The sequence below is a fragment of the Mesoplodon mirus genome, assembly GCF_964341445.2.
Source record: "Mesoplodon mirus genome assembly, chromosome: 13".
Taxonomy (NCBI): Eukaryota; Metazoa; Chordata; class Mammalia; order Artiodactyla; family Ziphiidae; genus Mesoplodon; species Mesoplodon mirus.
Window position 1 is genome coordinate 11,375,033 of NC_138989.1, and position 25,629 is coordinate 11,400,661.

At 39.0% G+C, this 25,629-nt stretch overlaps 1 protein-coding gene across 2 annotated transcripts in view; it reads left to right on the plus strand.

Moving 5' to 3' along the window:
* The window catches only part of TAOK3 (TAO kinase 3), a 188,499-nt gene that overhangs the window by 142,956 nt on the left and 19,914 nt on the right, over positions 1 to 25,629 (plus strand). For both annotated transcript variants that reach the window (XM_082640815.1, XM_082640814.1), the window contains 5 exons: positions 308 to 475; positions 2,958 to 3,164; positions 13,047 to 13,181; positions 22,290 to 22,526; positions 24,228 to 24,356. In XM_082640815.1, the coding sequence (XP_082496941.1) occupies positions 308 to 475; positions 2,958 to 3,164; positions 13,047 to 13,181; positions 22,290 to 22,526; positions 24,228 to 24,356 (876 nt within the window). The remainder of the gene's footprint in view (positions 1 to 307; positions 476 to 2,957; positions 3,165 to 13,046; positions 13,182 to 22,289; positions 22,527 to 24,227; positions 24,357 to 25,629) is intronic.

A 25,629-nucleotide genomic window follows, 5' to 3' on the forward strand; every position in this document is an offset into this window, starting at 1 on the left:
AAGCTCTCAGCTACTATTTAAAGTTCTAGTCATTGTTACTACTTGTATGGTAAAGTAAACATCAAGAATTCTTGAGTAAATTCTAGGGCAAGTCCACAAAATGGGGCTTGAGGAAGAAGAGAAAAGCATAGTTATCGCTCTATGAGATTTATAAAGATGACAGGCTACATGAAATGAAAATCGTATCTTGTTATTTCTTCAAAATCCACAGAGCTGTTTTATGTCTATTTACTTTTATATCTAAATCTAGCACCTAAAAATATGTCTCCTCATTATCAGTTTCTGTTTTTTCTCCTCCCTCAATTAGCATGACTTTGTTCGACGAGACCGGCCACTACGTGTCCTAATTGACCTCATACAGAGGACAAAAGATGCTGTTCGTGAGCTAGATAACCTACAGTACCGGAAAATGAAAAAAATCCTTTTCCAAGAGACACGAAATGGACCCTTGAATGAGTCGCAGGAAGATGAAGAAGTAGGTTGAGTTTATTTTAGCAGGCACTTATAGAATGCCTACTGTGTGAAAATGTTCTGGACCGGCGCGCTATGAAAAACACTTTGGGGAATAACAATGTAATTGATGTTCTCTGCCTTAAGAGACATGCAGAGTTGCAGAAGAGACATTCATAAAATAACTCTTATATAAGGCAAAATATGAAAAATGCTGTAGAGGGAGAGCACACGGCAGGGGTCCATAGTGGGGAGAGAAAAAGTCATCAGCTGGTGGGGATTAGTGAAGAGGTGGGCCGTTTCTGACAGGCAGGCCTAGGGCATTTTAGACTCAGGGAAGTGCGATGCTTTAGGAAGATTATCCTGGCATCAGAGTGTAAGATGGATTTGAATAGGTAACATTCTGGATAATAATCCATGCAAGAGGCAGTAAGGGTAGTGTCTATGGGAATCAGGGGGAAAGGAACACTTAAGAAACACTGTAGAGGTAGATTTGATAATACAGTGCTTCTCATTGACAGTGACGGTTGAGGAGGAATTTACGGTGACTGAGCATTTGAGCCTAGGTGACTAGAGTATGTCAATACCAAGAACGGAGAAAAAGAACCGAGGAGAAAGAGGAAGTTAAGCATGCTTTCAGTTTGATGCCTACTGAGTCTTAAGTTTCTGGCATCATATGCTACTGATACAGTGTACAGATGGAGGTTTTAAAGTAAGATGACTTTCTGGTTTCTCATTCAAATAACTTAAGAAGGATTGGTCAAAGGGAAGGGTAGTGACAACTGGGACACCTGAACGGAGATGTCTAGCATTTGGTTGGGAAATACAGATCCAGAACATAAGAAAGAGGTCTGGGTAAAGGATAGTTGGATGAGGGTCAAGGACATTAAAACGATGATGAATCAAGGAGCTGAATGTAGAATGAGACGAGGGTCCATGCCACATAAGAAGAGGGAGACCTGGTTGATAAAGGCATCACAGATGTTACGAGCGTACACAGCTTCAAGGAGGGAGCAGCCAATACCATCAGATGCCACAGAGCAGTCAAGTTAAATAAGGACCAAAAACAGTGCTAACTGGGTTTTACAAGTAGGGCCTTCTTGATGACCTTAGTAAAAGCAGTTTTACAGGAATAGTTAGGATAAATAGTAGATTACTGTGGGTTGTAGAATAAATGGGAAGTGAGAAGGCAGAGATAGCGAAAGTTGGTTATTTTAAGATTCATAAATTTGGCCAAGAAGGAAAAGTGACAAAGGGCAGTAGGTAGAAAGGTACATACATATAGGGCAGCCCTCTTCATATTTATATGCAGAAGGAAAGGAGCCAGGACAGAGGCATTGGAGATAGAGGAAAGAGATGCAGTTAAAGAAGTAGGATCTCAGGAAGTGCATAACAGTAAGAGCATTAGTGCAGGGATTAGCCTTGAACAAAAGAAAGGACTCCTCTTCCTCTAAAAATAGATTAAAAAATAGGAAAAGAATGAAGAATGAATTTTAGTTTAGCTTTTTAATATAAAAGAAAATAAAATTATTTTATCAATAATTATAAAAATGAAGTTAAGAAAGCTGAATTGGAATATAAAGTCTCTTGATTGCATATATACAAATGAGCCCTTTTAATTGGGAAAATAAATCTATTAAAAATATAATGTATTATCTATCATTTTAAATTACCCAAATTACCTTTGTCAATGATTCCTTATATTACCATAGCTAAATAACAATTCATTAAAGTTATGTATGTACAGCATGGTTCTTTGAAAATAGGGGTTTTTTGGAGCTAAGTTTCTTTAATTATATTATTTAATCTTGTATCGAAAGATATCCCACTGTGATGGATAAATTATATGTTCTGATTATTTTATCGCTTCTCAAATAGTAGTCTTTGGACGAGTAGTGATGAATACCAGTATTACTTGACAGATATATTTAATAAGATTACAGAGGTAAGCATGATAGAATTGCCTGAGGGAGGCAGAATTTAATTACCTGTCCAGGACAGTAGAATTAATATCTCTGCTTAGATATGAAGTTACTCAGTAATGACTTGCAAAGGACCATATTGTTTGTCAAATCTCTGAAAGCTCTCTTCACTCGCTTTGAGTTTCAAGTGATGACTGCCATGTTTGTAGATATCCTAGAGGTCCCCGGTTCAGTAGCCTGCGGTCTTTCCCTAGCACCCTGATGTTCCTGAAGGTCTCTCAGAAACCTGGCCTCGTTCTGATTACCGAATAGCAATACAATAATATGATAGTCGCATATGACAGAGGAAAGCCCTGGCATAGCAGCATTTGGAGCCTTATGACCCATGTCCAGAATAGCCCCTGCAGAAGGCATAGAAGTGAATTGAAGGTGTCAGAAAATGGTAGGGGAGTAGTGGAGCCACTACATTAAAAGTAGAAAAGCAACTTGGCACTGCAAAATTGAGTGTACTTAATAGCTTAGTCAATGGATTGGTACTTTATCTCCAGTCGTTTTTTTTTTAACCCGAGTGCCCCATTTTTATAGGACAGCGAACATGGAACCAGCCTGAGCAGGGAATTGGACAGCCTGGGCAGCAACCATTCCATCCCAAGCATGTCTGTGAGCACAGGCAGCCAGAGCAGCAGTGTGAACAGCATGCAGGAGGTCATGGATGATAGCAGCTCGGAACTTGTGATGATGCATGATGATGAAAGCCCAGTAAATTCCAGTTCCTCTGTTGTGCACAGGAAGGTAAGTTTCATGGTCCCCTTCACAGCACTAGGCTTTGCCAATCATAATGAAGCCAGCTCAGGTCACTTAGCATCCAGATATTTTAGTTCCCCTTTTACAACTGAAATGTGGAACTCAACCTAGCATATGATAGTTCTTTAATGGTAAAAAGATAATGTAGGACTAGGCAAGCTGTATCTGTGCCGATTTCTTTTATTATTTATTGATTGATTGATTGATTGATTGATTGATTGATTGGCTGCGTTGGGTCTTCGTTGCTGTGCATAGGCTTTCTCTAGTTGTGGCGAGTGGGGCTACTATTTGTTGCAGTGCACAGGCTTCTCATTGTGGTAGCTTCTCTTTGTTGCACAGCATGGGCTCTACTCACACTGGCTCAGTAGTTGTGGCTCACCAGCTCTAGAGCGCAGGCTCAGTACTTGTGGCACATGGGCTTAGTTGCTCCATGGCATGTGGGATCTTCCCCAACCAGGGCTCGAACCCATGTCCCCTGCACTGGCAGGTGGAGTTTTAACCACTGCGCCACAAGGGAAGTCCCTGTGTACTTATTTTAATAAGTATCAGTGATCACGGTCTAATTCCAGTAGGTGAGCAAGTTTAAGAATTTTTTTTCACTTAGACGTCTGTTAAGTGTGCATTTTTCTTGAGAGAAAAAGGAAATTGAACAGGTAAGGATGAAAGGCATGAGAAAATATTTTGGTGCCCAGTCATGAATAGTGGAGGGATTACATTTATTTTCTGAACTGATTAACTTATTCATTTATTCAACAAACATTGGTGGGGGCCTTTATTATCTGCTAGGAACTATGGTAGGCCCTGTGGATACAGACAAAACAGACATGATGCCTTCATGGAGCTTATTATCTGTGGGGGAGAGTAAGCAAATAATCACACAAGTAACTTTATTACATTCTGGGTAAAAGGAGGACTTAATCTAGCAGGGAGTAGGGGCAAGTCTCCCCAATAAAGTGACATTTAAGCTAAAACTTCAGAAACAAATAGAAGTTAGCTACCTTGGGGTGAAAGATTGGGGTGAGTCAGGAAGCAGCATGTACAAAGGCCCTGTGACAAAAGGAACTTTGTATGTTCAAGGAAGAAGGGAAGGATCTGAGAGATTAGAGTTTGGTGAACTACGTAGAAAGTGAATTGAGACCAGAGAGACAGCAAGGACCCAGATTATTAGAAAACCGTAAAAGCATTTTGAGGAAAAGAGTGATGGCATGCAGATGCGGAAATCTTCTAAGAGTTCAGCATTGTCAGCTGTCCTTCTTTGAACTTGGGCAAGTGGTCATGTATTTGAAAGGTTGAAAAGAAGGTTTTGCTGGGGTCTCTTTTTGGAAGGAGCTATCATGGATGCTGATAGAGATCGACTTTTTCCTTTCCGTTACCTCTGGGGCTCCGTGGAGATAGAGAGCAAAAGAAGAGGAATTCTGTTGGATCTTTTTACTCCAGGACCTCTCAAATGAGCACCCAAAATTAGAAGAGAGACTCTACTGGCATAATCAACAAGAAAAAAGGCGCTGGTCTTGAACTCATTGGGGGTTTTAATTTTAATTTTTACATGCCAGTATAGAGCTTTCTTGTAATAATATGGGCCTTTCAATACTTTTTTCTCCTTGGTGTAATCAGTTAAGAAAACCAGATGTTAATTTATAGTTTGAAATATCAACTGAGTAAAAGGGCGACCCACAGAATGGGAGAAAATATTTGCAAATCATCTATCTTATAAAGGATTAATATCCAGCATATATAGAGAACTCCTAAAACTCAACAACAGTGAAAAAACAACCTGAATCAAAAATGAGCAAAGGACTTGAATCAACATTTCTCCAAAGAAGATATAAAAATGGCCAGTAAACACATGAAAAGATGCTCAACATCATTAATTATTAGGGAATTCTAATCAAAACTACAATGAGATACCACCTCACACACATTAAGATGGCAACTATTAAAAAAAAAAACAGCATGTAACAAGCATTGGTGAGGATGTGGAGAGATTGGAACCCTGGTACACTATTGGTGGAAATGTAAAAGGGTACAGCCACTGTGGAAAATGGTATGGTGGTTCCTCAAAAAATTAAAAATAGAATTACCATATGATTCAGCAATTCCATTTCTCAGTATATATCCTAAAGCATTGAAAGCAGGGTCTCAAAGAGATTTTCGTACACTCATGTTCATAGCAACATTTTTCACAACAGCAAAGAGGTGGAAGCAATGTAAATGTCCATTGACAGATGAATGAATAAACAATATGTGGTGTATATGTACAATGGAGTATTATTCAACCTTTAAAAGGAAGGAAATTCTGCCATATGCTACAATGTGGATGAACTGTGAAGACATTATGCTAAGTGAAATAAATGTGCCAGTCACAAAGAGACAAATACTGTCTGGCTCTTAGGGTAGTCAGAATCATAGACAGAAAGTATAATGATGGTTACTAGGGATTGGGGGAGGGGATAAATGGGGAATTGTTATTTAATGGGTACAGAGCTTCAGTTTTACAAGGAGAAAAGAGTTATGGGAATGGATGATGGTGACAGTTATACAACATTATAAGTGTATTAGCACTGAACTGTACACTTGAAAATAATTCAGATGGTAACTTTATGTGTATTTTACCACAATGAAAAAAGGAAAAAATTATAAGCAGGCTAGAAGAATAGAATATATTGTATATAAAAACAATATTAAATAATCATATCTCTTCATGAAACCCATTTAGTCCTATACCGGAGCTTAAAATTATATTATCTTTAAACACAATAGAAGTCAATTATTCGGAAGTTTCATTATTTGTTGGTTTACTTGAATTCCTAAAAGTTTTCCACTTGGGAACATAAATAAAGTAGGATCTTAAACTCTCAATAGAAAGTTTTATATAGTAGACTCTAGGAATGAGGAAACTAGTTTAAAGTTCTGTCTGCCACTGTTAGTTTTATTTTACTTTAGACAAGTCACAAACCTCTCCGGGCCTAGTTTTCTCCATCTGTAAAATAAGGAGTTGTTCTGTATGATTTCCAAGGTTGCTTCCAGCTCTGAAATTCTGTGCTCAGGAGCAAGCTTCATCCATGCCTCACTCAGGACAAGGTGTGCTTTTACCTCCTACATTATTGTATTTGGATTCCACTTAAGATTTCACTTGAAAAGGCTTTTTTTCCCCTAAAAGCCAGTGCCCGGATCAGTCCCTTCTCCATGTAGATGGGATGGTAGCTACACTGTATTACGTATAGGTATGGGTAACGTGTTGCCTATGGGATTCTCCAGGAAGCAGAGCGGAGATGGTTTGGCACAGCAGGATCTTGTTTTGTTTTAATTAGGAAGTCCCTTTGGGGTCAACACCTGTGGGAGGGAAGAGACAGAAGCAGCACTGGGCAGAGGGCAAAGTTGAACCGAGATGCAGTCCAATGGCAGCCTCAACCAACCCCTCCAGGGAACTTTGGAGCTAAAATGGCCCTTCAGAGTTGTCCAAACTGGGCCAGAGTGGCCAGGGCTAGATCAGTCATTGCATATGCGGAACCTGGGAAGGGTGCAAACTTGGACAAGGCTGCTCTCTCTGCAGCCCGTAGGAGAACTGACAGCCAAAGATGATTGCCGACAACAACTCCTTCCTTTAAAGGGGGATCTGGGCGGTGCATTTCTGGGTCTATTGTAATTTGTGACCACAAAGATTAGAAAAAAAAGCAATCAGTACTGTTTTATGAAACATTTTCCAGTTTTGTATTTCTAGAATCTTAGAAAAGCCTGTACATCACTAAATTATCATTTTATAAACAACATTCTACCCATTTTCTCATTATCCTATTTTATTTTCTTTTTAATACTTGTCACTATCTAAAATTATATTATGTACTAATTTATCTATTATTTCATGAGTAGAGTGTAAATTTCATCATGGCTAAAACTATAGTTACCTTGTCCTGCACTATATCTCAACACCTAAAACAGTGCCTGGCACAGCATAGGCTATGAAATGAATAAGTAAATAACTATGGAATGAATGAGGAACAGACAAAAAGTACACAGTGAATGAACTAAATACCAGATAATAAACACCATCCTGTTTTGGTTCACTGAACATAATGGATTAAAAGGGTTAAATAATATTAAATACCTTTATGGTTTGAAAGACTAAAATAAATAGTTTTTCTCCAATAATAGTACTCTAGACAATAAGAACATGCTTAATAAATATTAAAATATAAGAATAAGAGTGGAGAATTTTTTCCCCCACCCTTGACTGTTACAATCAAGACTGCAGACAGGGGCTTCCCTGGTGGCGCAGTGGTTAAGAATCCGCCTGCCAATTCAGGGGACACGGGTTCAAGCCCTGGTCCGGGAGGATCCCACATGCCGCGGAGCAACTAAGCCCGTGCGCCGCAACTGAGCCTGTGCTCTAGAACGCGCGAGCCACAACTACTGAAGCCCGCGTGCCTAGAGCCCGTACTCCGCAACAAGAGAAGCCACCGCAATGAGAAGCCCTCGCACCGCAGCAGGGAGTAGCCCCCGCTCGCCGCAACTAGAGAGAGCCCGCGTGCAGCAATGAAGGCCCAGCGCAGCCAAAAATAATAAATAGATAAATTAAAAAAAAAAAAAAAAAAAGACTGCAGACATATCCTAAATTAGTCGAATCATATATATGACCAGATGACCATTTTATATAGGAAGTAAACTTACTTTTAAAGGCCATGTGTAACTGGTAAGGGCATGGTTTGCAATTAACTGTTCTGCATCCAGAATAAAGATGCCCTGATTTTAAGAGGACAGTTCTATCACAGATCAAGTCCAAAAAATATAAAGTGGGACACTGAAAATTTTCCTTTAACATCAGGATTTCGGGTTACTTCTCTACAATCTTTGCCTCTACTCTGGTCTTTCCCAGGCCCTGAAGGGATCCTAATCTAACCTTCCCTTTGAGCAAGAATGATTTGATAAGTCTAAAGGTATATTCTGACAAAATAAACTTTAGGCACTTATTTCTTTTCCTCTTGCTAGTGTTGCCACACTGCTTTTTCCAATAACAAGAATATCACCTCATCTCTAGACTGTTAGCTCCTCGAGGACATCTCTCTTCACGTACCACCTAGATGGGTGTCTGTCACATAGTAAGCACTCAATAAATGTTTTGTGAACTAAAATGAAGATGAACTTTTATAGGACACAACCCTACACCTCAGTCCTTGATTATTCACAAATGAGTCCAGGGCAAACTCTTAATCCAGATTAGGTTTTTTTGCTGTAGCCTAGGCTGCCTCTGAGCCTCCACCCTACACCTTAAAACCATTGGGTGTACAGCAGTAGCAAACAGATTTTAATATCACCCTAAGCAACAAAGTCTATTTTTTTTAATTTGTCAATTAAAAGGTATCTTTTATTTTGTTTAAGTCTAAAATCAATTACTGTTGCTTGCTGCTGCCTTCTATTAATATAGATCACGAGACTTTAATATATTAAAACTCTTTGTTTATTAATCAATTTGTTGTTTCTAGTATGCCTAATGAACTCTAGTCATCATGGCCCTCTTTTAGAGATTATTTTTGAAAAATCATTCTCTTCTAACTCCTAAAGCTTTACTTGACCCTTCCTATTAGTCAATGTTAGTGGGTTTTTTTCTTCCCCCTTCTTTAAAAAAAGAACAGCTTTCACCATTTTCGTGGGAGGAAAAAAAAGAGAAATGTCCTTGAGGGGATAGGATGTTCTAGTTTAATTTTCACTTGCTTCAGTGGCCTTTCCTGTTATTTTTGCTGAAGAGAGAGGCAGGTTCTTTGACTCTTCAACTCACGTTTGGCAGAGTAAAAGTAAATTAACATATGAAGGCAATGTTTCTTAAACGGAGCAGTCATACAAAACACCTCTCTATAGTAACATCTTTATCCTCTGCTTTCTGCTAGCCATTTTCTCTCCCCAATAGCTGTCCTTCCAGGTGAAGATATCCTTTTCCATCTTCTCGCCTTCCTCTGGCCCCAGCTTTTGATAGCTGTACCTGCTTAGGCAATCATTTAATCATTTTGAACAAAATGAAAGAGATGGTGGGTTTGCTGATCCCTTCTCCACAGCGTGAAAAGTATGGGCATCTATAAAAAGATGTCTCGTCACCAGAAAAAAAGCCATTTTTAGGTCCGCTTCCCCCCACCCCGGTCCCGCCCTGCCATGTAAAGGTGTGCTTGTGTGTGTGTCACTGTTTTGCGACTTCCTTAGAGTACAGAGTGGCAGGTTTTTATGAAATACAAATTTGAATTCAGTTAAATAATAACAAAGAAAATGTCATTTTTTTTCAGAATCTCCTCAGACCTATATTCTTGAGCTTATTTATTCAGCAAACATTTTTTGAATGCCCACAAAGTATCAAGCACTATGCTAGGTGCCGGGAAAACAGATTTTTCAAACCACATTTACTCTGCCTTCAAAAAGCTCACAGTCTCATGCACAGGCGAGTATAAGTATGATGAGGAGTGTGATAAAGGTATACGCAAAGCATAACAGAGTCCAGTAGAGTGGTTTCCAAGGTTAATTTCAAGTTAACCTAGAAACTCTGAACAAGTGACCACACCATGAATCCTCATTTCGGAAGCATAAATAGTCAGACATTTAGGGAAAAACTTCTAAATAAAAGTAAAGCCCTTTGTCCAGGGAATAATAGTAAAGTTTTTAATCTGAAGACATTTTACTTTTTATAAAGAAAGGACATTATAAATTTACCAGGTTAACACAGACTTACTTAAAACTGGTCCCCAATTCATATTGGTATTTCAAAGAGCTATTTTGTTCGTTCCTGGATGAGAATGTTTTAAGGATAAATTATAAACAAGTCATATATTTTGTCTTGTTAAGGTAGAACATGATATTTGTTCTTAAACTTGTGAAATCATTCTTCAACATCAAAGAAGATGTTGATCCTCTCATCAACATTTGTAAATCATATGCAGCGGTGCTTAACTGCGTAAAATAGCAAATTCACCCTTTCCAGTATTGATCTTAAAATGTGTTCAGGTCGGAAACTCTGGGAGGCAAGTATAGTCATTTTCAAAGGGGCTGCTACTCGAAGGGGTGATGTAACCAACAGACCACATACCCAGTAAAGCTGATAGTTTAATTTGTTCTTACTTGCTTCTCAAGTCACATTGCCCTCATTTTAAAATTGCTTCATTATTTAAGTTGTCTGCAGAGTTTTGAACTTGTTTTCAGCAATGGTGTTGAATATTTTAAAATTTATTTCCCTATGTACTTGGATATCCACTGTTAGACTAAAATATTGCCTCATCCTGTGGTCTCTTGTATAATATTTGGAGACTTAGTGTTGGTGATCTCTGTTATGAAGCTAGTACAAAAACTAAGTATTCTTTTATAAATTTTTTTTAAATTTTAAGGAGATGCAAGGGATTATACTTTTAGCGTTAGCATTATTTACTATATTTAAAGTAGATTAAAATTTTTGACCTCTTCTCTCAGACTAACTTCTAAAATAGCATTATTTTTTAAATATACCTTAGTGGGTTATTTAATTAGCTACATGTCAACTAAAATCACTATGGTCTCAAGTTTTAATTTTTCCAGTGTATTCCAATACCCTTGAGTTTAAAAACTTAGCAAATATGATGTGACTTTTAATTTGATAAGGAGGATCCTAACCTACAAGTGTTAATTTTTATCTGAGAGAAAACAACTAATATTAAAGTTACACATATTTGCATATGAATGTGTTTTGTTTTATTCTGTTATGTGAATAGTGTGGATTCCACAGGTTAGCTTTGTAAATCAAGTTATCAAAATTTGAAATTTAGCTGCTGCCACAGCATTGAAGAGCTCCCTCTCAGTAAGTACACTTAATGTTAGCTAAGTAATACTCACCAAAACTCTGACCTGTAAAACCACAGGCCTCTACCTAGCCTATCTCTTCTGATTGCTAGCATTTAGAAGCATCTTGCTTTTCTGGGATTATAATATTAAGTAAGAGCAATTTTGGAGTTAATGTAATTTATTAATAAATATCCAGCAATATGAATGGTAGTAGATCCCAGTGCCTTCCTCTCTAGAACCTTAAACCTAGATGTATAAATCCCACACCTAATCTCTCTTTGCCTGCTGAAATAAAAATTTAGATTTCCCAGGAAATAACGTAGAAAATTCTAAATTGACCTATCAAGTATTTTTTTATAAATTGCAAAAATATGGGTTGAGATGCATTTTTAATCTATAGCACTATCTAATAGAACTTTATGCAGTGATAGAAATGATCTGTATCTGCACTGTTCACTGTGGTAGCCATAGTTAGTGGCTAGCTTGAAACACAGCTGGTGTGACTTGGAAACTGAATTTTACATTTTATTTAATTAAAATATCCATGTGGCTAAAGGGTATCTTATTGGACAGCACAGCAGTAGAATATCCCTTGAATTTGATATATATGCCTTCAATGGCATTAAAGGTCCCTTCATTATTTGAAAACAAAATAGACCACAATACAGTAAATTAAAAAAAAAATCTCTAAATATAGACGTAATGGTAAATACCTTCCCAACAGTCTGAAGCATTCTGATTTTATAAAAGGGAAAAGAAAATCAACCCAATGATGAATTTAATCATGGGTCTTCTCTTTTACATAGAAACCTGGATGTAAAATTTAATTTTCCTCAAGGAGTTTATGTGTTTTGACTTTTCAGCATTTTACACTGTATAATAAAATTTTGTATTTCTTAAAACTCTTTAATTTTGTTTACTGATGAAGAAAAGAGCCATTATAAAAAATTTCAAATAGTCATGGACAAAATGCAAAATTGACTTCTCACAATGGTTTCTCCTAAAACCCTAGGGCAGTAAGAGAATTAATTTCTCCTTCCCCGTGCTGAACATGTACTATTTGAAAATCCCCCATGGTTGTACATGTTTCTGAGCTATTAATTATTATAGTATCTTTTTTTCTGAAAGGTTAGTGCTACTTACTGACTGGCCTCTCCATCTTTTATCGAGCAAAGCATTGCGCTTTGAAAGCATTTACCCCTTTAAAAGTCATTTCAGTTGCATTTAAGAAACATCCATTATTATCTTTCCAAGGAATGTTATTTTTCACTGGGTGTTACAATAAGATTAATCATCTTTGCCTGTCAAGAAGCCCAGACCTGATTAAATCAGTCAAGGACATTAAATTTCAGCTTTACTCACTCTGGTGACCATACCGACACTGAGTTGAGGAAGAATTTGTGAAAGTATCATTTTGTTAAAATTGTATGCCTGTCTCTTTAAATCTAAAAAAAAAAATCCTTTCAGAAGCTGTAGAGAGAAGGTGCTAGAACTGTGTACGATCATGACTGGAAAGCAGGATCCCTCAGTGACTGCCGAATCTTCCCAGCACAAGATAGAGAGGCAGCCCAGCACAAGCCTACACTGGTTCTAGGCAGAACGATGATCCTACCGAACAGATCTCAAATAAAATTAAATTGAGAAAGCAGATCTTTCAAGGGAATGAGGCGGAGGCTCGCTTTTATGTTAAAAGCCACCAGCATCCTCCTTGCTAGACATGGACATGACATTTTTAAAGGAATTATTTGGTTACAGCGTTTTAAGCAAACTGTTCTAAGGAGTCTGTACATTGCCTTGTTTTTTCTATTCTTTTTTTCTTTTGCATATATGTAATTCTGGAGGTAAAGAAAAAGCCTGCCAGGGATTCAGAAGGCATCCCACTAGCGATCAGCTGACATTCCTAACTGAAGGCTGCAATGTGTTGCTTATTCATTTTGTACCGTGGGAGCTGCGGGGACTAGCAGAGAGCTAAACTATGCATTTCAAACAGCAGTGCTTGTGCAGAAAGAGGGGTGAGAGAGAGGCAGCCGGCGAGGAAAGAGCACAGCTGGACTTTCTCCTTGTTTTTATCCATTTCTGCAGGATCATGTATTCATAAGGGATGAGGCGGGCCACGGCGATCCCAGGCCTGAGCCGCGGCCTACCCAGTCAGTTCAGAGCCAGGCCCTCCACTACCGGAACAGAGAGCGCTTTGCCACGATCAAATCAGCATCTTTGGTAAGCAAACACCCCTCTACCCACCTTCCCTTCCTTCCCCTCCTCCCCATCTGGCAGCCTCTCGCCCTCCCTGAGCCTCTCTCGGCTTCATGGATGGGAGGAAAGGAGTCAAGGATGTTTTCTCCCTCCTAATAATTTTATTCATTTTAGAAAAAAATCTGTTGGCATAGCAACCTGATCTCAGATATTTTAGCATTGTCTACGGCATGGAGAAAAAAACCCTTTGTGTGTGTGTGTGTGTGTGTGTGTATTTATATATGCTGTATGTGCAAAATAAAAGGCCTTTGAGATGAAGTTGCTAATCTGTCCAATTTTGTAGAAGCTATTTATCTTTTCATTGAAATAATAATGCTAAAAAATATTTTAAAGGTATTTGGGGGGTGTGTGTGTGTGTGTGTGTGCAGACCACTATGATTCTTTTTGTATAGATACCTGTGTGTCTGTAATGTGTACACACACATCAAAAGATAAAACACAATTTTTTAAAAATATATGGTTGCTGGCTAATGTATGTAATTGTAGGAAATAAGGTACTTGCTTCCCAGGGATGGATTGCTGTTTCGTCTGGTTCATTCATTTATGTATTGCAACAATGGTAGTGGCTGCACTTCCCCGTTTAACCCCTGAAGAATGTGCTGTGGCACCGATAAAACAAGAAGGGTTTTGTAGGAGATGGTAGAGATGGTTGTGGAAGAAAAGATACTGTAGGATCCTTCAGCATTTTTACTATTGCAAATGTGATTGCTGGATGCCCTTGTAGTAGCAAAAGGGGTGTGTGCTGGAAGAGTTAGTTTTCATGCCTCCGCCCCTTGGCCCCCCACGCGTGCGCGTGCGCACTCACACACACACACACACACACACACACACACACACACACACCGTTTCATCCTTGGCACTCTAAACTCTCTTTAATCATTTGCTTCTGAATCTCACTTCTCAGCCAAAAAATTATTGAAATATTAGTTGTTTTGCTCAAATTGATGTTAGAGGTCACATGGGCAGGAAGAGTTAGTGTACACTGCCTGGCTATTACATTTAGAACCTATGATGACATCATCCAAGGCCGACCCAGAAATGATTATTTTTCTTGTCCTATTTTTAAAATCTGATTTCCACTTTTATTTCTCAAGTGTTTTAAAGGCTTCATTTACCTTTGGGATTGATAATGGTTTATAATTTAAAAAAACCCAAATATAAGGAAAATGGAAGTTAAAGCACCTACATATTGCTATGCCTGCTGCTGTCTAAAAGCAAGCAATTTAATTTAGACTGCTTACAAATAAGCCTGGCTTTAAGTTCCTTTGTATAGAATTTTCTTGTATTCTCTTCAATGGACAATTTTTCATTTTAAGTGCATGCCATACTGTGTAATGGAGATCTTAAAATGTCCACTATGTATTTACTAATGATTATTAAGCACCTACAAAGCATGCTTTTGAGTCTAAATAAAACATCTTGAAATTACTGAATAATAAATACCTTCATACCATGATATCTGACAAAAGAAGAAATATGGTGTGTTTAGAACATGACTACTTACCACTGACTCTTGTGAGACTTGTACCTTTATCCAGACCTGTGCATGTTGAAATGAGAGGAGAAATGAACAGCCACTGAGATTCAGAGCACCATAAGCAGGTTTTGAATGTGAAGCAGACATTGTATGTGGGTTTTCCCCCTCCGGGACAGGTTCTCTTCTTTTCTCACTTGCCACACCCTCATTCCCACATCATATATTCATGACCTCTCCTGACGCCCAGGAAGATCACTACTGCCACGCCAGAATGGTCTTACGCTCACATTTGTGAACTCACCCAGGCTTCTCTGTGTGTGTATCAGCCATTATTATCCCTCTCTGTGAATGATGAAAGCTGCTTCCCTACTAGGCTATCTCAGGGCCACGGGCAAAGTCCTCAGGTACCCCTCTGAATCCTACAGGCTTCATAGTGCCCATCCAGAGAGCAGCTGGGATCAGTCTCTCTGAGGGACTTTTGATTTGCTAAAAGGCCCCTGCACCTATATTAAGTTAAAAACAGAGTGGCTGATAGGCTGTTACTGTAGCCACAAAATAAGGTGTTTTATGTGTAAAATCTTCTCCAAATGTGATGCTTTGGGAGTCACAGTGGGATTGATGCAAGTTTATCAGCATTCATTGGTATTTGTATTTAACAGTTTTTAGGGAGAAAAAAATTAATGAAAGGGAAAAGTGGTATGGTTCTGAGTGGTTCCATGTCCCATTTTGGACAGTCTAACTGTTGGTTAAGATTAACAGTTGTGGATATTTTAATATACATTAATGAGTGCTACAGTTCTACTACCCATCATATTATTTGTTTTAAAGGCTTATTCCAATAGGAATATATAAATCAGGACCCTGGAACATCAAAAAGAAGTATCTAATTTTAAAAAACTTATCTCAACCCTTATTGTTTTCCGTGAACCCCTGCTCAAATGATAAAGTCTAAAATTACTTAAAATGACATAAAAGTAAGAACAAGATCATGGAAAAATGAAAGTCCAGGGTACTGAATAATCAAGTGATTGTTGAAACCTCACTTCTTACAGTTAGTAGCAATACAATATTGATTTATTTATTTTGGTTTTACTCTTTCTTTATAACCTACTAGCAGAAGTGCTAACAAACCGTAGAGTGATCCAAAAGTGAACAGCAAAAGAATTTAGAAATTAGTTTTTCAGTTACTAGATAATAAGTGATATGTGTATATTTTAAAGAGACTTGCAAACTGACAAAAAAATTTCAGTTCCTCAAATTTTTTATATCAGCCTACCTCTTCTAATAAACCTAAAAGAAGCCTAGCTCTGTAGTTTTTCCACTTATCATTTCTTTCTACATTGTGCTTTTTTTTTTTTTTTTTTTGCGGTACGCGGGCCTCTCACTGTCGTGGCCTCTCCCATTGCGGAGCACAGGCTGTGGATGCTCAGGCTCAGCGGCCATGGCTCACGGGCCTAGGCGCTCCACGGCATGTGGGATCTTCCCGGACCGGGGCACGAACCCGTGTCCCCTGCATCAGCAGGCGGACTCTCAACCACTGCGCCACCAGGGAAGCCCTACATTGTGCTTTTGAATGGAGCTATTGACAAATATATTAAGCCAATGGGCTACAGGCTTTTACTGATGATGTTTTTATTATTTTGGCACCTTAAAACTGAGATTTTTTATGTTATTATGCACTGTTGCACAATTACCTTTGTAACAAAGGACCTTCATACCAGAGGAAACCCTGAGGAAACTTTAGAATTTTATATATATATGTGTGTGTGTGTGTGTGTGTGTATATATATATATATATATATACATGTATATTATAATGATTTAAGGGCAGAGATTATTGACCTTATTTTGAAAAATTAGGGAAAGGAAGGGCATTTCATGGAATCTCTTTTACTTTATCCTTTCTTTTTCTTCTTTTGTTTGAAAGTTCACATTGGGCTGATACATTATATGAGAAAAGGAGTTGTTTATACAGTTCTTTGGAATTACTACTCATCAGACTTCTTGGGCTTTTGAGATGTGCCTTCCTTGAGTTTTTGTTGTTGGTGAATGGAGATCCTAACATTTTAATTAGATTAGTGACCCATGGGAGTGTTTTCAGCTATTGTTATATCTGATGTCATTTCCTAAAATTTCATAGTGTCCTGGGTCACTGGCACTTCCCATAGTAGATGTTACTATAGAGAGCACCAAGGCCATATCTATAAGACATTTCAGCTTCTGGCCTTATAAAGGAATTCTCACTAGGATGCAGTGGTCTTACTACACGTGTGAATTTATGTTAGAATGCACATTAGGGAGAGGGGCATGAAACTCTTAATTTCTAATACCAAGCAAGCATGTAAGAGAAAATTATTATTCTATCCATTCAAATATAGATTCTTTGGCTTTACCAGATTCAACAGAAAAGCTCATATAAAAATGGAATCTTCACTTGCTTTTTAAAAATATAACATAATCATTGAACTAATTGTGAAATTGTATACCTAAATGAGTCTGATAGACAAGCATAAAAATATTAGAGCCTCAGCAGTAAATGCTACTGTTTCACCTCTCATGTGCCCTGCTGTTCTGTTTCTAAATGGTTGAAAATGTGTTCTCTCCCTGAATAGTGTACCAGAGGCTGCTTATCAGAATATTGCATATCTCCTCTTTCCTTATTCTTGGCTTTTTAATCTCACTAAGATCATTGCTGATACTATTTTTCACTTGTGCTACTGCCCAACCCACATGACCAAAGTCTCTCAGTAAACGTGTTGAATGAATGAATGAAGTCTCTTCCAGTCCTGTTATCACAGGAGAATTTGGATTTATAAGTGTGCATTTCAAAGTTGCTCATGTCAGTTTTTCTGTGTAAGGCAGAATTGCCTGGATCAGTCATTACTTTTATTATGAATTTAAAACATTTTTTCCCTAGGTGTTCTAAAGAGTGGAATGTCAGATTTCTAATGCCAAAATGTGACTCATTGTATTCTTTTTAAGAACTTGCTATAAATTTTATTTGTTCTAAGTGCTGAGGTAGCCAGTTTTATCATATGCATTATTTTGTTTCTTATACATAACTAATCTTATAAGTTGGCTTTGATCTCTTAAGAGGGTAACATTATCAGCCACCCTCCTCTTTTTTTTAATTCTTTATTTTATTTTATTTTATTTTATTTTATTTTTGGCTGTGTTGGGTCTTTGTTTCTGTGCAAGGGCTTTCTCTAGTTGTGGCAAGTGGGGGCCACTCTTCATCGCGGTGTGCGGGCCTCTCACTATTGTAGGCTCTCTTGTCGGAGCACAGGCTCCAGACGCGCAGGCTCAGTAGTTGTGGCTCACGGGCCTAGTTGCTCCGTGGCATGTGGGATCTTCCCAGACCAGGACTCGAACCCATGTGCCCTGCATTGGCAGGCAGATTCTCAACCACTGTGCCACCAGGGAAGCCCCACCCTCCTATTTTATCTTCAGTAAGTTGCTTATTAGCCTTCTAGTGCAGTGTTCTGTACTTGGTAGGCATACAGTACACTTTGGATGAAGTGGTTTGTTTTAGGGCCAAATTTTGCTGGAATTAAGTAGGGTAGAATGCAATGGATGTAGAAACTTTCTGAAAAAAGTTCAGCCTTCCTTTATGGTTCTTTATTTTTATATATTATTCCAGGTATATGAAATAGTTAATTCAGAGTCTGAAATTATATATACTTGTAATCCACAACCTGGATATAAGTACAGTTTTATTGTTAAACTGACCTTTCTCTTGGATCCACTTCTGGTCTATGTCCCCATCACCAGAAATGCTTAGTTGAGGGGGGACAGGAACCTATTACTCTTAGCTTGGCAGAAGAAGGAAACCAACCCATATCGAACATCTCCTATGTGTCAGACACCTTGCTAGGCACAAGTGTTATCTCATCATAGCAATAGCTCCTCTTCAAGATTTTGAGAGACTTCAAGAAGTTATATATAATTTGCCCAAGATCAGTTATATATGTGAGGGATGGAATGAGATTTGTCTCCTAGCAACCTACTAAGTGTGGCAAGATGATGCTACCCATTTTTCGTTGATCACACTTTTGAGACTACCATTGTAAAAGCCAGTCACTACATTTCTATAAGTTCCTCAAATTTTTAGAGTTATTCAGTTTGTAATTTAGACTTAACTCTCTCCAGCACTCACTTTTTTGGGTGTTTGATTTCCTCTATTACTTTTTAACAGAAAGCTTCATTTCTTTTCTGCCTTGGTGATGTGAATTTCCTCAAGCAATTCAAGAGCCTAGGACCTTAGTTCAAATCCCAGGCTTTATAAAAATTAAAGAGGTAAATTACATGTGAAAGCACATTGTGTAAACCATAAAACATGATTAAAATCATGAGCTATTTTTAGTTCTGTTGACCAAATAGCGTATTCATAAGCCATGAAGTATAAACTTAAAACACACATGGTATACATAACTGTATAATAATATATTTTTATATATTTCATGTTAGACTTCATGAACAAACTGTTGTTATACTTTTATTTAAATTCATCTCTCTAGCTTGAGCGTGGAATTCTAAAACTCAGTATCTCTAAATGTACCTAAAAAGACAATTACTTTGAAACTTAGAAATTATAGTTGTAACAAATGAAAGGTGATATATTACGAGTTTAAGAAAGTGATTATCCAAATTATGGGAAGCATTCTCATTTACAAGCAAAATGTCTCTCCTGGCATTCAGTGCTGTACAGTGATAGCATGGTGAGCTTGTAATTTGTCTCTGCTGCATGCTTGTATGATCTGGTATGCGGTAGGACCACCCTCTTCACAGGGACTCACACACCAATTAGGATAGAAAATGTTCTTGACACAAGTCATTTCCATTTTATCTTGGGGCTGCCTGGTTTAAGGAAATGGCCATCCTGAGAATATTTTATCGACCACAAGCCAGTCAAACATTCTGCTGGCAAGTTGTGTCATGATGGCTGTAGAGTGTGCCATGCCTCAGCTTTGGGAATCTGATTAAAGAAGGGATGCTCAAATAAGAAAAAATAAGTTTATGGGTAAAATACGTCTCAAACCCATTACCCAAGAACAGACACTTTACTGCCATATTTGTCTGAAAAAGAAGTGAATGCAAAAAGGACTAAATGGTATCCTTTCTGTGATTGGAATTTTTTTACCTATAATTAAACTTCAGAAAGGCACAAGTATGAGAAAGTGAAACACATGCATTGTTTCAAACTACTTCCTCCTTTTATCATGAAATAAGTACTTTAAAAAACATGTTATAATGATGACAAAACATTATTATTTTCTTTAGAGTTTTAGGTGCCTCTTTGGTGATGCTATCCCTTTTTTTTTTTTTTTCCTTTGTCTTGAAGTATCTTCTGTTCTTACTCCTCATCCTTAAAGAAGATTGTCCTTTAGAAAAGAGAAATGAATATAAGAAACATAGTGTTAGGTTCAGCTGGAAAGGTTTCAAAGTTCGGCTTATGTTTAATGGTATACTTTGATAATACTATCCAGTTGCAGAATAGTACTCTCTTGATAGGAAGGACTCAGTCTAGTATGCAGGGATACCTTCTAAAAAGAGCAAAGAAACAAACTGTTCTTTGTACAAAATGCACTTTGACCCACAAACTGAAAATAGTAGAAAGAATTAATAGCAGCATGAAAATTTCCAGTAAAACTTGTTTGAGGGTTAGGTTGGGGAGAAGTGTCTTATAGTAGTAGATCAGAGTGACTGAATTACTTAGTGTAAAACAAAACTAAAGTGATAATTGTGTAATTAAGGTTTTCTACTAAAATAGGGATGATTAGAAGGAAGTGAACAGGACAATAATGAGGGGTCGTAAATTAAAGGAAGGACTGGAAAATCAGAAAAGGTTTAATAGGAAGAAACAAGAGATGCCGAAATTTACATTTGCAATCTTCAGTTTGTTGGATATTCACTTGAGAATGGATTAAGGAAAAATTACTAAGAAAAGTAACCATCCGGGGCTTCCCTGGTGGCGCAGTGGTTGAGTGTCCGCCTGCCGATGCAGGGGACACGAATTCGTGCCCCGGTCTGGGAAGATCCCACATGCCGCGGAGCGGCAGGGCCCGTGAGCCATGGCCGCTGAGCCTGCGCGTCCAGAGCCTGTGCTCCGCAACGGGAGAGGCCACAACAGTGAGAGGCCCGCGTACCGGAAAAAGAAAAAAGTAACCATCCAAAAATCATAGAAATCTTTTCTCCTCTTTAGGAGACCACGTGAGTGTATATAATTTGTTAATATCGCTTTTGTGGGGAAGGGGAGAAAGGAGACAGATGAGTTTAAAGGAGAGAGCTCGCTCTCACTCTCGCTCCGTTCATGTTAAGAATCGGAATTAAATCTTGTTCAAACTATTTTAAAGGATATTCAAGATTCCTATGACTGTTAGAGACATGATCTTTAAAAAGAAACAAATAAGCAATATGCTGTAGTGCAGCGCTGCCCAACCAGAGGGATTTTGCCCGCCAGGGGACATTTGGCAATGTCTACAGAGTTTGGTTTTTTTTTTTAGGCTTTTAATTTATTTATTTATTTATTTATTTTTGGCCGTGTTGGGTCTTCGTTTCTGTGCGAGGGCTTTCTCTAGTTGCGGTGAGTGGGGGCCATTCTTCATCGCGATGCGCAGGCCTCTCACTGTCGTGGCCTCTCTTGTTGTGGAGCACAGGCTCCAGACGCGCAGGCTCAGTAGTTGTGGCTCACGGGCCTAGTTGCTCCGCGGCATGTGGGATCTTCCCAGACCAGGGCTCGAACCAGTGTCCCCTGCATTGGCAGGCAGATTCTCAACCACTGCGCCACCAGGGAAGCCCGATATTTTTAATATTGTCCTGACTTGGGACGTGCTACTGGCATCTGGTGGGTAGTCCAGGGATGCTGCTAAACATCGTACAATGCACAAGATAGCCTCTCAAAACCAAGAATTATCTGGCTCTTGTCAGTAGTGCCAAGGTTGACAAATCCTGGTGTAGTGGAAATAGCACGGCTCTGGAATCAGACAGAAATGGGTCTGCATCCTAGCTCTAATCCTTATTAGCTATGTGACCTTCAGGATATACATTATGATATATCAAAAATGTGTAAAGGGGCTTCCCTGGTGGCTCAGTGGTTGAGAGTCCGCCTGCCGATGCAGGGGACACGGGTTCGTGCCCCGGTCCAGGAGGATCCCACATGCCGCGGAGCGGCTGGGCCCGTGAGCCATGGCCACTGAGCCTGCGCGTCCAGAGCCTGTGCTCCGCAACGGGAGAGGCCACAACAGTGAGAGGCCCGCATACCACAAAAAAAAAAAAAAAAAAAGTGTAAATATATTTGGGCTGAATGAATATATTAATTCCCTTAAGTCTCAACTTCTTCATCTATAAAACGGTGGTGTAAACACCTACCTTATGAGTAAATAGAATGAATAAGTGAATGAGATGGTTTGTAAGATTAGAGGTAATATAAAGAGCACCCAACTCAGTGCCTGGTACATGTGAGCGTTCAGGAAATGGTAATTAAATTGATGGTGACAGTGAGAAATAAAATTATGCCAGAGGGTCCTTCTGCTTTGCCTGAAAGTTTCTCTTCCACGAATCTGGTTACCTGAGTTCTGTTCCCCAACCCAAATCAGGTTACACGACAGATCCATGAGCATGAGCAGGAGAACGAGTTGCGGGAACAGATGTCAGGTTATAAGCGGATGCGGCGCCAGCACCAGAAGCAGCTGATCGCCCTGGAGAATAAGCTGAAGGCTGAGATGGACGAGCACCGCCTCAAGCTACAGAAGGAGGTGGAGACACATGCCAACAACTCGTCCATCGAGCTGGAGAAGCTGGCCAAGAAGCAAGTGGCTATCATAGAAAAGGAGGTCAGTGTGCGCACACATGCCCTCCTGCCACAGCCAAGCCAAGCCTGTTCTAGTCCGCAGCATCCTGCGAGCTGGAGGCGGGAGTGGTGTGCTTTTGGGGGATGGAGGACAGTACTGCTTTGGGGAAGGGGGTCCAGGTTTTATGGGGCTACTTAAAATTGTCATTAAAAGTTAAGAGAGTAACTGAAAGTATATATTGCATTCTTGTCCATTCAGATATATTCTGAGCATCAGTCCCCTGATGGGGGTGTGATACACATAAAAAGAACCAAAATACTTCTATCCTATGGAAACTTGCACCACTCAGGTCCGTTACTGTGCCTGCCTCACCCACAGCCCTCTTCAAAAGGAAACTGCTCTACAAATAGTCCCTTTTAGTGGCGATAATCCCTGCCTACAGCTGATTGGACTAGGGATGGGCACCTGACCAATGGCAGCAAGTAACTGATCTGGCTACTGCTTGGGTCTTCTAGGGACCATGTCTCTTCCCCATCCAGGTTCTACTAATTTTAAAAACAGACGAGAAGGTAATGGAGATTGAGTCAAAATATCACTTTATTACTGATGGATATATTAGATAGGAGAAGTGATTTCTATCTGAATGGAAACAGGCCTAATAACAGCGAACAAAATTAAACAGACTTGCCCACCTAGGTACTGGCAGCGCTAAGCCAGTCGCCTTCCCCATCCCCACCCCCGATGAGACGTACATAGCATGGAAAAGCAGGGGTGAATTTGTGCTCCCTGGGGGTGGGGTGGCTGGGGACAGGGTGCCAGGAGTGTTTCAGTAATTACGCTCTCTCTCTTCCTGGAAGGAAACATCAGAATTGTAGAAGCATTCCCCCAAACAGCCATCAATCTATGAGGCAGCCTGGCATGAAAACCTCTGCCCAAACAGGGGCAATGTTGATTAAATAAACCAGTCACAGTCTTCCTTGGGAATTTGATTTGGTAAATATGTGGAAAGAGTTGTTCATCATGGAAAAGTTGTTTATAATAGAAGCTAAAGGTGAAAAGATCCATAGAAAGAACCATAAAGCATACTTCTCTTTCTGTTCCCTAAGTATCTCATTGTACATATGTGCTTCGTCTAGATGGTTCCCTGAAACTTAGATTTGGTCGCTTTCTTTTGATTGGGTTATCTTTTGTTTGGTCTGTTTTCTGTCCATTTAGGAGCCCCCAAAATGTCCTGATAGCCAACTATTGTGGATTATAGCAGATGCCTCAGGAAGCAAAATGTCATTAACTTTGCCTATTATACTAAAGATGACCCCATTCAAAAATCTGATAGTTGAAATAACCAATTAGAGAGTTAAATTCTTGGAATAAAACTGGCCAGTCATCATTATTTATCCATTTTTATAATTTAACCCTTAGGCCACCAACAATATGATAAAAATCTTTTATTATAATCCTTAGTTCACCTTTCATACCATGTATTTTGTATGTGTTCAGTAAAACATGTTTATGGTTTACCTTCATGTTTTTCCCATAATTGGGAATATATTTTTCACTGGTAAAAATTTCAATTTTTTCTTTTCTGTTTAAGATGCAGGAGAATCAAAACAGGCATTTACTTACCTGTGTTTTAATTGTTTGTTCAAAAATACTTTTGGTCTCTCTTAATGCATTCGAGAATATAGACAGCTGAATTCTGTGTGAAGAACAATTCATCCTATATTACATTTGTTATTTTATCAGGCAAAGGTAGCTGCAGCAGATGAGAAGAAGTTCCAGCAACAGATCTTGGCCCAGCAGAAGAAAGACTTGACAACTTTCTTAGAAAGTCAGAAGAAGCAATATAAGATTTGTAAGGAAAAAATAAAAGAGGTAAGAATACCAATATTTTGTAGTCATCAAGTTGCCATTAGAATGGCTGGAACTTAAGACTACTTCGTCTTACATTGTGATCAGTAGTGTAACCCATTGGTTCTCACACTTTCCAGTAGAATCACCTGAAGTGGTTATTAAAACAGATTGCTAACCCACCACTAAATTTTCCGTTTCAATGGATCTGGGGTGAAGTTTGAAATGTGCGTTTCTAACAAGTTCCCACGTGATGCTGATGGTGGTGGTCCACGCACCACACTTCAGGAACCATTGGCCTAACTCTAAACTATTCTTGCCTACTTCTGGTTTGTTCTCCACACTTCAGCCAGTGGTCTTTTCAAACCATGAGTCTCATCATATCACTTCATGATTTTCAATATTCATTGGCTTCCCATTGCTCTTAGGATAGATCAAAATACTAGAAGTCCATATGTGGTCAGCTGCCCGCCTCCCCTCCACTCTCATCTCACACCAACGTTCCCCCCACCTGCTTACCCCACCCCTGACTTAGTGCTGCTTCTGCCACTGTGGTCGCTTTTGGCTCCTCAAATGCGTCAAGCTCCGACCTTCTCCACGGTCTTTGCTCTCACTCTTCCTTCCACCAGGGTGCTCTCCCCACCCCCACTTCCAGTCCCTTCCCAACCTCCTTATAAGACTAAGGATTGCTTATTAGTACCATAACTTAAATTTCACTTCCCCAGGGAAGCCTTTCCTTGACTGCCTTGACCAAGACAGGTGCTTCTGGTTTTACAACACTAATTTTCAATCATATATATATATGATTGGAAAAAATATATATATATTTTAGTGATTATTTGAGCTATTTTACCCTACTAGACAGTAAGCAGTAAGAGAAAAGACCATGTCTTTTTGTGTGTGTGTGGCTCATGACTATCCCTGTGTCTGGTACATGTGAATACTTGATAAATGAGTGACTGATTCTTGAATGTTTGGTTGAAGACATCTAGTGGACTTAGAGAGTCCCCTTGAGGAACTGCAGTTTGATCTGAAAGCTCAAATTTCTTCACTTCTCCTTTTACCAGTACTTACAGGTGAATTGCCTGCAGTTCCATAGACTTTCCTCCTCGTGAGACTTAGGTCTTCTTATTTGTGGACTAGTACTGTATTAAGGTTTAATAGCATTCAGATGGGACATTGATTTAGTGTATGAAATCATTCATTTGAGCTCATATTCTGAGTTAACAATATGGGACTTAGCAAGATTCCTCTCCAACTCTTTTTTAATTAGGAAGTGAAAGCAAGCGGGTTGGGG